Raw genomic sequence first — 15,852 nt, 5'->3', positions numbered from 1 at the left:
CACGTCCTTCCTATAATGAGGCGACCAGAACTGTACGCAATACTCCAAATGCGGCCGTACTAGAGTTTTGTACAACTGCAACATGACCTCATGGCTCCGGAACTCAATCCCTCTACCAATAAAGGCCAACACACCATAGGCCTTCTTCATAACCCTATCAACCTGGGTGGCAACTTTCAGGGATCTATGTACATGGACACCGAGATCCCTCTGCTCATCCACACTACCAAGAATTTTACCATTAGCCAAATATTCCGCATTCCTGTTATTCTTTCCAAAGTGAATCACCTCACACTTCTCCACATTAAACTCCATTTGCCACCTCTCAGCCCAGCTCTGCAGCTTATCTATGTCCCTCTGTAACCTGCAACATCCTTCCGCACTGTCTACAACTCCACCGACTTTAGTGTCGTCTGCAAATTTACTCACCCATCCTTCTGCGCCCTCCTCTAGGTCATTTATAAAAATGACAAACAGCAACGGCCCCAGAACAGATCCTTGTGGTACGCCACTCGTAACTGAACTCCATTCTGAACATTTCCCATCAACTACCACTCTCTGTCTTCTTTCAACTAGCCAATTTCTGATCCACATCTCTAAATCACCCTCAATCCCCAGCATCCGTATTTTCTGCAATAGCCGACCGTGGGGAACCTTATCAAACGCTTTACTGAAATCCATATACACCACATCAACTGCTCTACCCTCGTCTACCTGTTCAGTCACCTTCTCAAAGAACTCGATAAGGTTTGTGAGGCATGACCTACCCTTCACAAAACCATGCTGACTGTCCCTAATCATATTATTCCTATCTAGATGATTATAAATCGTATCTTTTATAATCCTCTCCAAGACCTTACCCACCACAGACGTTAGGCTCACCGGCCTATAGTTACCGGGGTTATCTCTACTCCCCTTCTTGAACAAAGGGACCACATTTGCTATCCTCCAGTCCTCTGGCACTATTCCTGTAGCCAATGATGACCTAAAAATCAAAGCCAAAGGCTCAGCAATCTCTTCCCTGGCTTCCCAGAGAATCCTAGGATAAATCCCATCCGGCCCCGGGGACTTATCTATTTTCACCTTGTCCAGAATTGCCAACACTTCTTCCCTACGCACCTCAATGCCATCTATTCTAATAGCCTGGGTCTCAGCATTCTCCTCCACAATATTATCTTTTTCTTGAGTGAATACTGACGAAAAGTATTCATTTAGTATCTCGCTTATCTCCTCAGCCTCCACACACAACTTCCCACCACTGTCCTTGACTGGCCCTACTCTTACCCTAGTTATTCTTTTATTCCTGACATACCTATAGAAAGCTTTTGGGTTTTCCTTGATCCTACCTGCCAAAGACTTCTCATGTCCCCTCCTTGCTCGTCTCAGCTCTCTCTTTAGATCCTTCCTCGCTTCCTTGTAACTATCAAGCGCCCCAACTGAAACTTCATGCCTCATCTTCACATAGGCCTCCTTCTTCCTCTTAACAAGAGATTCCACTTCTTTGGTAAACCACGGTTCCCTCGCTCGACCCCTTCCTCCCTGCCTGACTGGTACGTACTTATCAAGAACATGCAATAGCTGTTCCTTGAACAAGCTCCACATATCCAGTGTGCCCAACCCTTGCAGCCTACTTCTCCAACCAACACATCCTAAGTCATGTCTAATGGCATCATAATTGCCCTTCCCCCAGCTATAACTCTTGCCCTGCGGGGTATACTTATCCCTTTCCATCACTAACGTAAAGGTCACCGAATTGTGGTCACTGTTTCCAAAGTGCTCACCTACCTCCAGATCTAACACCTGGCCTGGTTCATTACCCAAAACCAAATCCAATGTGGCCTCGCCTCTTGTTGGCCTGTCAACATATTGTGTCAGGAAACCCTCCTGCACACATTGTACAAAGAACGACCCATCTAATGTACTCGAACTATATCTTTTCCAGTCAATATTTGGAAAGTTAAAGTCTCCCATAACAACTACCCTGTTACTTTCGCTCTTTTCCAGAATCATCTTCGCCATCCTTTCCTCTACATCCCTAGAACTATTAGGTGGCCTATAGAAAACTCCCAACAGGGTGACCTCTCCTTTCCTGTTTCTAACCTCAGCCCATACTACCTCAGAAGAAGAGTCCCCATCTAGCATCCTTTCCGCCACCGTAATACTGTCCTTGACTAGCAGCGCCACACCTCCCCCTCTTTTGCCCCCTTCTCTGAGCTTACTAAAACACCTAAACCCCGGAACCTGCAACAACCATTCCTGTCCCTGCTCTATCCATGTCTCTGAAATGGCCACAACGTCGAAGTCCCAGGTACCAACCCATGCTGCCAGTTCCCCTACCTTATTTCGTATACTCCTGGCATTGAAGTAGACACACTTCAAACCACCTACCTGAACACTGGCACCCTCCTGCGAAGTCAAATCTGTGCTCCTGACCTCCATACTCTCAATCTCCCGTACCCCAAAACTACAATCCAGGTTCCCATGCCCCTGCTGAATTAGTTTAAACCCCCCCAAAGAGCACTAACAAATCTCCCCCCCAGGATATTGGTGCCCCTCAGGTTCAGATGTAGACCATCCTGTCTATAGAGGTCCCACCTTCCCCAGAAAGAGCCCCAGTTATCCAGAAATCTGAATCCCTCCCGCCTGCACCATCCCTGTAGCCACGTGTTTAATTGCTCTCTCTCCCTATTCCTCATCTCACTATCACGTGGCACGGGCAACAACCCAGAGATAACAACTCTGTTTGTTCTCGCTCTAAGCTTCCATCCTAGCTCCCTAAAGGCCTGCCTGACATCCTTGTCCCCTTTCCTACCTATGTCGTTAGTGCCAATGTGGACTACGACTTGGGGCTGCTCCCCCTCCCCCTTAAGGACCCGAAAACACGATCCGAGACATCACTTACCCTTGCACCTGGGAGGCAACATACCAAACGTGAGTCTCTCTCGCTCCCACAAAATCTCCTATCTGTGCCCCTGACTATTGAGTCCCCAATTACTAATGTTCTACTCCTTTCCCCCCTTCCCTTCTGAGCAACAGGGACAGACTCCGTGCCAGAGGCCCGTACCCCATGGCTTACCCCTGGTAAGTCGTCCCCCCCACAAGTATCCAAAACGGTATACTTGTTACTCAGGGGAACGACCGCAGGGGGTCCCTGCACTGACTGCTTCTTCCCAGTCCCTCTTACAGTTACCCATCTATCTCCAGTCTTTGGTGTAACTACTTCCCTGAAGCTCCTATCTATGACCCCCTCTGCCTCCCGAATGATCCGAAGTTCATCCAGCTCAAGCTCCAGGTCCCTAACACGGTTTTTCAGGAGCTGGAGTTGGGTGCACTTTCCACAGATGAAATCAGCAGGGACACTGACGGCGTCCCTCACCTCAAACATTCTGCAGGAGGAGCATTGTACTGCCTTCCCTGACATCACCTCTAGATTAAAAAAAAAACAAGAAAAAGAAAAAGAAAGGAAGAGCTTACCTGATATTACCTCAAACCCTGCTTGAATGTGCAAACTCCACACGGACAGTGACCCAGAGCCGGGATCGAACCTGGGACCTTGGTGCCATGAGGCAGCAGGGCTAACCCACTGTGCCACCGTGCTGCCTGCCCAGTTTAGTAAACATGATCCTGTATGATTAATTTTAAAGTTGACCTGATTGTTTTTTTCTTCCTACCCCTGACCATCCACCTCTGCATTTTCTGTGTTTAGGCTTCTTGTTGCACAGCATTGGAAATGCCCATCCATTCTGACATTTTGGAGGTTATTTTGGATTATATTTATATTGGTGAAGCTCCAGCTGTTAAAGGTCAGAATTCCATTTATCATGATTTGCAAATCATATTAAATTATGTAAATTATTTTACAAGCCTCGCTTTTCTTAATCCCTTCTGTCAGTAGTTGAGTGCAAGGTGTTGCAAATCAGTTCCAGCACGGAAACAGGCTTTCAGGGATAGATCGGTGCCAGCGTTTGTGCTTCCTCTGAGCCTCATTCAACTGTTTTTCATCTAAACACGTTAAAATATCATTCTAGTTCTTTCTTGTTTGTGCTTATCCTTAAATGCATTTATGCTGGCAACCTCAACAATGCCTGTGGTAGCGAGTTCCATATTCTAACCATACTCATCACCAACAACTTGTCTTGTACTGTGCCATTGATGTAGTAAAATGTCCAGGGCTCATTACAGGAGTGTTATCAAAAAGAAATTTGAAACCAAACTGTTTATTACAGGATATTGGGAAAGATTTTTTAAATCCGTTCATGGGATGTGGGCATCGCAGACTTTGCCAGCATTTATTGCCTGTCCCTAATTGCCCTTGAGGGGGCAGTTAAGAGTCAACCACATTGCTGTGGGTCTGGAGTCACATGTAGGCCAGACCAGGTAAGGACTGCAGATTTCATTCCCTAAAAGACATTAGTGAACTAGATGTTTTTTTGTGACAATCGACATCATTAGAGTTTTTTATTCCAGATTTTTATTGAATTCATATTTCACCATCTGCAGTGGTGGGATTTGAACCTGGGTCCCCATAGCATTACTCTGGTTTACTAGTCCAGTGACAATACGACTATACCACCACCTCCCCCAAGCTGCCAGAAGGAGTGTCTTGAAGGCGGACAAGAGATTTAAGGAGGAAATTTGAGCTTTAGGGGCTTTGTGGCTGGAGACACTGCCATTATTGGTGATGCACTTAAAATCAGGGATGCAGAAGAATTCAGAATTAGAGGAATGCAGGTATCTCAGAAAATTGTAGCGTAATAGGAGGTTGCAGGGATGAGGAGGAGCTAGGCCGTATGAACGAAGGTCTGGGCTGATGAATGACAAGTAACATTCACCCACACAAATGCCAGGCAAGACCATTTTTAACGAGCGAATGTAGCCACCTCCCCTTGACATTCAATGGCATTACCACCACTGACAACTTCCTGGGGTTTAACATTGAGCAGAAACTGAACTGGACCACCCATATAAATACTGTGGCTACAAGAGCTGGTCAGAGACTGGGAATTCTGCAGAGAATAACTGGCCACCTGACTCTCCAAAGCCTTTCAACCATCTACAAGATGCAGGTCAGGGGTGTGATGGCATGTGCTCACTTTCCTGGATGATTGCAACTCTAACACTCAAAAAGCAGCTCCAACACTCAAAAAGCTTGAAACCATCCAGGACAAAGTAGCCTGCGTGATTGGCCTCCATCCAGCACCTTTAACATTCACTTCCTCTACTACCGAAGCAGTGGCAATGTGTGTACCATCTACAAGATGCACTGCAACAACTCACTGAGGCTCTTTTTGACAGCACCATCCAAACCTGTGTCCTCCACCAACGATAAGGACAAGGGCTGCAGATGCCTGAGAATGCAACCACTTGCAAGCTCCATTCCAAGCCACACACTATCCTGACTTGGATCTACATCGCCATTCCTTCACAGTTGCTGGGTCAAAATCCTGGAATTCCCCCATCCCTACCAGCACTGTGGGTTTAACTAAACCAGATGACTGCAGCAGTTCAAGATGGCTGCTCACCACCACCAACTCTGACAATTTGGGATGGGCAATAAATGTTGGTCTAACTACTAAATAACAAAGACACAAATGTGGCGGTGTAAAGCAGATTCTGTGGAACTTCTTATTGAATTATTAGTCAGTATCTTATACTTATGAACCCTAATTCTGGTCTCACTTGTAAGTGGGAAATATTTTCATAACATCTACCTTATCAAGCCCTTCCTTAATCTTGCACGCCCTCCATTAGGTTATCCCTCGGTCTTCCCTCGCAGAAAAAATAAACTCAGCCTGGATACTCTTTCCTGACCAGTATAACCACTCAGTTCTGGTGTCATTTAATTAAGTGCCTTTTGCACCTTCTCCAGTTTGGAAAGATAGAGGCGATCTCATTACAACATACAATATTCTGAAGCGGCTTAACAGGGTAGGCACAAGAGATTATTTCCTCTGGCTGGGGAATCTAGAAAATGGGGGCTCGGGATAAGGGTGGAGTTTATAAGTCTTTCAAATTCTCTAATCCAGACAGTTTTGGATGTATCATGATTGAATATACTCAATATAATATTAACCTCTCAGGAAATAAAGGGGAGTGGGTAGCAAAATGGAATTGAGGTGAATGATCACAATTGTGTGAATGAAAGAATAGATTAGAGGGGCCGAATGCTCTACTCCTGTTCTTGGTTTCTGTTCTTATGTTCAGTGCCTCTGCCTGTTTTATAACAAGATCATCAGAACTGTTGACAATAAATACTGTGTGGTCCAATCAAGGTTCGTTGCAGTTTTAACAAAAGTTCTTTGCATTTCAGTCCTAGCCCTGTAAAATGAATCACTGTGCTTTGTCTGCTTTATAATGGGCTTATTAGCCTGCTATGCTTTCCCAAGATCCTTTGTTCCTCTCCCCTATTTGGATACTTCCAAGTATGTGGCCTCCATATTATTCCTACCAAAATATTTTACCTTGCATTTATTGTTATCAATTGCATGCCCATTCTGCAAGTTTATTAATATCTGCCTAGATTCTATTTTGTCTTCCTCTGCATTAATTAAACCCTCAATTTGGGTGTCATCTGCAAATTTGAAATATTGTATTTTCAATTCCCAAGTGCAAATTGTTTTGTAAATAGTGAACAACTGTGCTTCCAGCAAGGATTTATGTGGACTGACATTGCCACAGGGCTAGGATTGAAAAGCAAAGTAATCTAACTCATTACCTTTAATCTCTACTCTGGTTTCTGTTTTGGAGCCAGTTTGCTGTCCATACTTGTCCCCTGACTCCACTTGTTGCGATTTAATCAAAGGCTTTTTTGAAATTAAATTATATTACACTTGCTGAAGTATCTTTATCTACCCACTCTGTTACTGCTTCAGTGAATTGTTCTAAGCCATACAGGAAAAGGGTCCCAGTCTGTAGGCAAAACTATTTGGTGAAGGCAGGATCTTGCTATGCTATAATGCCTTTTGAGGAAACACAGCCAACCAGCACTCACTGGGCTCATTCTTGAAGAATGGCCAGTTAATTCAGATAGTTGGATGGCAACTTGGCCTGTGACCAATATAATGAGTCAACATCATTGAAAGTTTTGGTTTAAACATACTAGCCTCAGTCACTGTTTAAGTGATGAATTTTTTGTTAAAGAAATGTGCTGAGTTTGCAATCTAAAGTTGACCTTGTACAGCAAACACTGGCACCTAAAATGAAACAATTTTTCTGGGTGAAATTCATGCTGCCTGTTGGGATAGTTCCCTTTGAATTGTTCTTTGGATGGCTCTTTGAAGCATCTCATTTGGGCTCTTAACATCTTTGCTTTCTATGAAATTGTAAGCTTTCATGCCATGATAGGTTTTTAAAATTAAAATTTGGTATTTAGGGTTCCCTGCCTTGGCGGCAAGCACAAACCATTTTTGTACCAACTTGAAGAACACTTCACTGCAACATCTTTCTTTTCCACTGTAGTCAGCCCTGCCAGTTCTGAGTAAGATTATCAGTTTTGCTGCTTGGTTACCTAGAACATAGAACAGTACAGCACAGAACAGGCCCTTCGGCCCTCGATGTTGTGCCGAGCCATGATCACCCTACTCAAACCCACGTATCCACCCTATACCCAACAACCCCCCCTTAACCTTACTTTTTAGGACACTACGGGCAATTTAGCATGGCCAATCCACCTAACCCGCACATCTTTGGACTGTGGGAGGAAACCGGAGCACCCGGAGGAAACCCACGCACACAGGGGGAGGACGTGCAGACTCCACACAGACAGTGACCCAGCCGGGAATCGAACCTGGGACCCTGGAGCTGTGAAGCATTGATGCTAACCACCATGCTACCCTGCTGCCCCTGTTTTTCTATTGTAGGTTCATAGACAAATCAAACTGGGCTAAGATGAATCTGCTAAGGTGAATCTAAATAATTGAATGTGTGGTGTTTGCAGTTAGCAGAGTGTATCAATCTGAGCTAGTTTCAAGCGGAATATACCATCCAGTTTAAAAAGAAAAGGTTTTTCCTCCCCACAGTAACATTTGATGGAGCTATTGGCTTTTTCTATTTCTGTTGCCTGGTGTGTGAGTGAAATGCACATAAAAGTTAAAGACATTTTAAAAAGTTCGTATCAGTAGCTCTTAGAACTGTTTGGAGCGTCTTTCATGCACCATGAAAAGCTCTGAATAATCAACTTGAATTGTCAATATGAAGAATTTTCTCAATTATGCTGAAGTTTGCTGACACTTTTGGTATTGATGGAGAATACAAATGACTATATTATTTATTTTTTCTGATAGAATCGCCAGATGTGGAGTTTATTTGTAATGTGCTCGTGGTGGCCGATCAGTTTCTGATCAATCGTCTCAAGGAAATTTGTGAAGTGGCTATTACAGAAAAATGTGAGGTTCTTCACTTACTTTTTGTAGTAAAGAACTTGAATATTGCTGAAAAGAGACATATTGTCAAAGCTTTTCATGCTCTGAACTCATGATCTCTGGATTACTCATTCAGTAATATAACCAGCACATGACCCTTTGGCAACATGCCTCTTTTCAGCAATACTCTTCCAGCATCCATGTTTAAGAGGTACTAAATCAAGACCGAGCACTTTGCAAAGGGATCCCTTAACAGACTGTAGTACAAATAACATACATGACAGCTTGACATCACCAAAATACTTGCACATCTTAGCTGCCATGTAGTGGTTTCCAAATTTTTTTTTTTTTTTTTTAAATAATTTTTATTGAGAAATTTTGATTTTATACAACAATAACGCACCTTAGTAAAATACCGAAAATAACAATAATATTAACAATCATATACATTCGCCCCATCCCCATGAACAACCCAGCATTTTAACAACAACGCAAATTAACACACTATAAAGTTACAGAATAAACACTACAATAATGCACCCCCCCCCCCCCCGGGTTGCTGCTGCTATTGACCCAGTTACCTATCTCTGAGCCAGGAAGTCCAGAAAAGGCTGCCACCGTTTTTAGAATCCTTGTGTTGATCCTCTCAGGGCAAATTTGATATAAATCCCGCCATGTCACTGATCCAGGTCTCCACGCTTGGGGGCCTCGCATCCTTCCACTGTAGCAGAATCCTTCGACGGGCTACTAGGGACGCAAAGGCCAGGACCCCGGCCTCTTTCGCCTCCTGCACTCCCGGCTCCACCCCAACCCCAAAAATCACGAGTCCCCACCCTGGCTTGACCCTGGATCCAACCACCCTCGACACCGTCCCCGCCACCCCCTTCCAGAATTCTTCCAGTGCTGGGCATGCCCAGAACATATGGGCGTGGTTCGCAGGACTCCCCGAACATCTGGTGCACCTGTCCTCACCCCCAAAGAACCTACTCATCCTAGTCCCGGACATGTGGGCCCGGTGCAGCACCTTAAATTGGATGAGACTAAGCCTCGCACATGAGGAGGAAGAGTTGACTCTCTCCAAGGCCTCCGCCCAAGTCCCGTCCTCTATCTGCTCCCCGCGTTCCTCCTCCCATTTAGCCTTCAGCTGTGGTTTCCAAATCTGATTAGTAAAGCTCTAACAATATTGTTTAGATTAAATTTGCTGTATGATCTGAAATTTTGCAACTCGATTATTTTTAGATATACTTTTTAATTAATTCTTAGGTGTGTGCACAGCTGACGAGGCTCTCATTTACAATCATCCCTAATTGCCTTGAGAACATTGTGGTGAACTATTTTCTTGAACCACTGCAGTTCTTCGCAATTTTTGATAGATTTGTGTGTCTTGCCTGAGCATTACAGAGGGCAGTTAAAAGCCAACACTCATGGTGTGGGGCTGGAGTCGCATATAGACCAGTCTGGGTAAGCGCTCCAGGTTTCCTTCCCTCACGGATATTAGTAAACTAGTTTGGTTTTAATGGCAACCCGATGGCTTGGTGACTAGTTTTATTGATTGGTAGCTTTTTAATTCCTAGATTTTTAAAACTTGAATTGAAATCTCACACTGCTCTGAATTCATGTTCTCTGGATGGCTAGTTCAGTAATATAATCAGCACATGACCTTACCTCCAGTTCGTAGAAATTGTGACCCGTAACTTCCTCAGAGTGGCAATCACTGGCGGATTGTGATTCTGGAGGGACTGCTGTCATTGAAATTCTAAAGCCCCTGTCTCGCCCAACCTTCCTCACTCAGGCTGGGTGAGACGGGAGCAGCAAAACATGCCCTTGGCTCCATCGGTGCAAAGTGACTGATGCACAGAAGGGAAAGAACCCCCCGCCACCCAATTACAGCACCAGCTGCTGTAAAGGAGGTGTTTAAAGGGACAATTTAAAGGGAGACGATAAGTTTGAATAGCGAGTGATGGTTCAGACATTGGTGGGTGGGGGAGCAGGGGAAAGTAGGAACAACGGGGGAAGACCTGGGTTTGGGTGGGGGGGAAAGAGTAGGAACAGTGGGAGATTGATTGAGGAATGTGGAGCAAAAGCAGGCAAATGGAATTAAGATGCCGATCATTCGTGATCTTTTTGAATGGTAGAAAAGATTTGAGGGACTTTAATAGCTTGTACTGTATTGCTATGTCTGCTTGAACATGAACAGACTTCATTATGATCTGTTTTCAGTAACTTTGAAAAATGCTTCAGAACTTTTGGAGTTTGCGGCAATGTACAATGCTGAACAGTTAAAACTGTCCTGTCTACAGTTCATTGGTCTAAATATGACAGCTTTGCTTGAAGCAAGGTAAGAACAATTGTCTCTTGATTTGCTACTTCTTTTCGAATTCAAATTTCTTTTATAAATAGTCTGTTTTTACCTTTTCATGAGGCTACAGATTGGACATGAAAAATGAATATATGATTCATTAGTCAATTTGATATTGTTCATGCTCTTCTATTCTACCATTGGAGCCCAACCTTGCAGGCAATCCTCCTGTAGCTATCTTCCAAAACCCCTATTGCCTTGTTTACCTCACTTCAAAAGCCTCTTAAATTCTGATTGAGGTATGATTACTGTATTATCATCTCCCTTTGCAAAGGATGCCAAGATCTACTACACAATAAACTCTATGTAAATACATTTTGTTATTTAGATTCTCTGAGAATTCTCTAACTACTATTACCACTATTAATATGCAGCTTAGTGCTTCTTTTGAGTTATTTTTGTAACTATAAGAACTATGAAACTGATAGATCAGGGTTGTAGTAGGATTCGCTGTCTTAAATATTTTTAAGAGGAACTCATAATATATATGTGCGCATTATACATTCTTTGAGGAGGTGATAGTGAGAATGCATTCTATATGAATTTTCAGAAAGCCTAGGAAACTAATCGGACATTTTGAATTAAAAAATTATAGGAAAGGAGGAAACAGAATACCGAATGAAGGGAAATTTCTGAGGGTGATTGGAAGAGTGTTGTGGTGTCTCACTGGGTTCTGTTCTGCGACTATTACTTTTCACTGTATATATTAATGATTTGGAAATAGAAGGAGAGGTATCGAGCCATGTACATGACATTAAAATAAATAATTCTGAGGATCAAAGTGGCTTTCATGATCATCAGTCATCTCAAAAATGCTTTACAGCCAAAGAAGTGATTTTGGTGTAGTTACTGTAAGAAACACATAGCAAGAATATTTGAGTAGGGATAGAGATGTTTTACTGTAATTGTATAAGACATTGGTGAGACCACACCTGGAGTATTGTGTGCAGTTTTGATGCCCTTTTCTGAGGCAGGATGTTCTTGCTATGGAAGGAGTGGAGTGAAGGTTTATCAGGCTGATTCCTTGGATGATGGAACTGTCATACGAGGAGAGTCTAAATCGGTTAGGATTATATACATTGGAATTTAGAAGATTGAAAGGAGATCTCATAGCAACTTACAGAATTCTAACAGGATTAGACAGGGTAGATTCAGAAAGATGTTTGTGACGGTGGGGGCGTCCAGAACTAGGGGTCTTAGTTTGAAGATAAGGGGTAAACCTTTTAGGACTGAGCGAGAAGAAATTTCTTCACCCATAGAGTGGTGAATCTGTGGAATCTCTTCTGAGCTCCAACCTATTCCTGACCTACCTTGCTTCATCTCTTTTACACCTTCTCTTCAACAGCATAAAATCCATCACATTTCCACCTCTCTTCATCTCTGAAGCACAGTAAGAAGTCTTACAACACCAGGTTAAAGTCCAACATGTTTGTTTCAAACACTAGCTCTCGGAGCACTACTCCATAGGTGAATGAAGAGGTTTGTTCCAGAAACATATATATATACATATATATATATATATACACAAATTCAAAGATGTCAGACAATGCTTAGAATGCGAGCATTTGCAGGTAATTGAATCTTTACAGATCCAGAGATAGAGGTAACCCCAGGTTAAAGAGGTGTGAATTGTCTCAAGCCAGGGCAGTTGATAGAATTTTGCAAGCCCAGGCCAGATGGTGGGGGATGACTGTAATGCGACATGAATCTCCGGTCCCGGTTGAGGTCGTACTCATGTGTGCGGAACTTGGCTATAAGTTTCTGCTCAGCGAAAGTTCCGCACACATGAGTGTGGCCTTAACCAGGACCTGCGATTCATATCGCATTACATTCATCCCCCACCATCTGGCCTGGGCTTGCGAAATCCTACCAACTGTCCGTGCTTGAGACAATTCCACACCTCTTTAACCTGGCGTTACCCCATCTCTGGATCTGTAAAGATTCAATTACCTGCAAATGCTCGCATTCTAAGCATTGTCTGACATCTTTGAATTTGTGTATATATATGTTTCTGGAACAAACCTCTTCATTCACCTGAGGAAGGAGCAGTGCTCCGAAAGCTAGTGTTTGAAACAAACCTGTTGGACTTTAACCTGGTGTTGTAAGACTTTAAAAAAAAAAAAAAAAAATTTAGAGAACCCAATTATTTTTTCCAATTAAGGGGCAATTTAGCGTGGCCAATCCACCTATCCTGCACATCTTTGGGTTGTGGGGGTGAAACCCACGCAGACACGGGGAGAATGTGCAAACTCCTCACGGACAGTGACCCAGAGCCGGGATTCAAACCCAGGTCCTCAGCGCCATAGGCAGCAATGCTAACCACTGTGCCACCATGCTGCCCCGTTGTAAGACTTCTTACTGTGCTCACCCCAGTCCAATGCTGGCATCTCAACATCATCTCTAAAGCAGTCAGACAGAATCGAAACATTAACTCCGTTTCTCTTTCCACAGATGCTGCCAGACCTGCTGAGGTTTTCCAGAGTTTCCTGTTTTTATTTGAAAAAGTATGATTGCGGTGATTGTGGGTGATTTGATAAAGATGTTTAAGATTATAAAAGGTCTGATAATTTATATGGATGCAGGCTTTTAGAAATTTATACACAGTGAATTGAGGGGCGTGGAGTTGGTGGTCGAAGCAGAGGTCATGGGGTCGATAGCACCCCTTGTCTTTGTGTGGTTTTGCAGCAATGTGCCAGTGACTGATGATATTGATTGAAAACATAGATCTTTGAGGGTTGGGTCTCATTAGCATGTCTGGTGGGCAGAAAAAAAGAGTCTTACTGGTTCTGCATAACTGTAATATTGGGCAGCCTAGCCAGCTTGTAGGCCTGGTAAAGTGGGAGTCTGCCCTTGAAAGGCACCGTAGTAGAGTCTGAAGAGATGTATCGGAGTCTGGTATAAGGGATGGGAGCATTTGAAGGGGGTCTTAAAGGTAGAGAGGTAGAAAGATTCAAGCGCATGGAGCCTATTGGAATGGGAAATGGATGCACAATGAACAGAGTTCTAATGGTAGGGAGGGAGGAAACCACAGAAATTTGAGCATAAAGATGAGAATTTTAAATTGGAAGCCACACTGTTCAGCCATCTGGGGTTGCACTCTTGCATTCCTTCCCAAAATGTCTTTACTTCTAGTCGTCTCCTTGTGAGATTTTGTTAGATCCCACCTCCTTAAACAAGCTTTTGGTATTCTCTGCCAAATGATCCTTTGGTTCGCATTCTATTCTTCTAATTACAAACCTATTTTCTGTGCTTCAACTTGTTGCAGAGGTGGAAATTAAGTGATGTTTCTATGTTTATTGTGAGATGTATGTTATCTAAATGTAACATGAATAGAAAGTCATTGGGTTTGTTGTACCTTCTAACCCACGGTGTGTCTTAACCCGTATACGGTGGACAAATGACTACAAGTCTATTTCCTGAAACAATTCAATATTTATTCGCCATCACACAATTGTTAGAGTTATTCAATCACAAACACATACAACAGAAGTTAAACTACAAAGCTAGTACGCACAAGACCTTAACTTCACTCCAAGTGACTGGCAAGTACCGGGCAGATATGACCTTTATCTGTGACCTGCAGTCTTGTAGTTATCGACGGTTGGTTGTTGGTTTTCTTCGTCCTTGACTCTGTTCTTCCTTCTGCTGGTGTCGTGGATGGTTTTCTTCTTTGGCCATGAAGGTTTGTTGGTTGCTGCTGCAGAGAGATAGGTGATGCAGCACCTTTTAACCTGCTTGGATTTTCGTGCCCTTTGGTAGGCGGTCTCTGGGTCATTCTCAATTATTTCATATGGGCTTGATCACCCTGATCGATCAAGTCCAATCAGGGGCTGCCACATTGATTTTCTGGTGGGCACTCAGTGGCCATGCCTGGAAGTGTTGGGGGCAGGTAAGCCCTTTCAAATATGGAGCTTAGGTGCCGCTGTGTCGGGTAAACAAGTGTGATTGACAGGACAGTTCTATTGTTCCTGGGATGGCCTGGAGGTGGTCTTTTTCTTGGGCTGTTAAAAATGTCTGAGCTGCAGCTTTTGTGTATCTGCAAGCGGAAACCTGTCTGTCCCTGGCTTTGACCATTTTTCCCAGCGTTCTTTGCGGGAGGCCATTTTAGGTGGCCACAGGTTGAATCTTGTGGACGTATTCTGGTCTTGGCCACCAGCTGGAGAGCCGGTGAAATCCCACCTGCCGAGAGCTGGTAGCCAATCGGAATTGAAGGGTCAGTCACAAGGGGACACAAGTTCACGGTAAGGGTCAGGACGTTTGGGGGGATGTGAGAAAAAACCTTTATACCCAAAAGGTGGTGGCGGTCTGGAATGCACTGCCTAGGAGGGTGGTAGAGGCAGGTTGCCTCATATCTTTTTAAAAGTATCTGGATGAGCATTTGGCAGGTCATAACATTCAAAGCAATGGGCCAAGTGCTGGTAAATGGGTTTAGGTAGATAGGTCAGGTGTTTTTCATGTGTCGGTGCAGATTCAATGGACCAAAGGGCCTCTTCTGCACTGTGTGATTTTGTGATTCTGGGTACCACATCCATTTGAGGTCTTTAATCGAGGTGGGAGCCAGGCATAGGTGAGTGATGGTGGAAAGAGTGTTGCGGAATGGGGTCATTGGAAGTGGAGCAATAGAAGGCAGTAGCTTTCAACCCAACCTCAAGGGGTTGCCCCTAACCCCTTTTCCTGAGGCTGGATCCCTCGACCAAAATTAAGTGCTTTTGAGTGAGTGAACTCAGGAACTCAAACAAATATGGCAGGGTTTGCTTGTTGTGCTCCCTGCATGGCGAGCCAACCTTGAGTACGTGCCTCAATTTGCAGCAGCTCTGGAAGGCTGCCCATAGGACTTCCTGCTATGGACTTGATCAGGGTGAAGGTGGGTAAGCACAGTATCTATTTTGATGCCTGTATACCTAAGAAGGAGGGATATACATCGAACATTGCTACTGATTTTTAATTTCAGATCTCTGGACATTCTTAGTGATGAAGTGCTGAAGGAGCTCTCACTTGCTTATAGGAATATGGTAAGAATTCTCAGACCTATTTATAGCATTTGCTACAATAAACCTCCTTGTTAGATTGACTTATCTCCTAGAATTATCAGATGTACTGACTTGCAAGTGAATGGGCACACTATTGTAAAGG

The 15,852-nt window shown here is 43.8% G+C and overlaps 1 protein-coding gene across 1 annotated transcript in view; it reads left to right on the top strand.

Moving 5' to 3' along the window:
* ibtk (inhibitor of Bruton agammaglobulinemia tyrosine kinase) overlaps nt 1-15,852 on the top strand; it is a gene marked incomplete at its 5' end in the record, with an annotated part of 101,482 nt that overhangs the window by 40,350 nt on the left and 45,280 nt on the right. The window contains 4 exon segments of the mRNA XM_038801016.1: nt 3,707-3,803; nt 8,283-8,384; nt 10,581-10,698; nt 15,671-15,731. Of these exon segments, the coding sequence (XP_038656944.1) occupies nt 3,707-3,803; nt 8,283-8,384; nt 10,581-10,698; nt 15,671-15,731 (378 nt within the window).

This window comes from Scyliorhinus canicula, chromosome 6 (assembly GCF_902713615.1).
Source record: "Scyliorhinus canicula chromosome 6, sScyCan1.1, whole genome shotgun sequence".
In the NCBI taxonomy this organism is placed as follows: Eukaryota; Metazoa; Chordata; class Chondrichthyes; order Carcharhiniformes; family Scyliorhinidae; genus Scyliorhinus; species Scyliorhinus canicula.
Note: the sequence above shows the minus strand (reverse complement) of the source record. Positions and strands in the feature narration are given on the sequence as shown.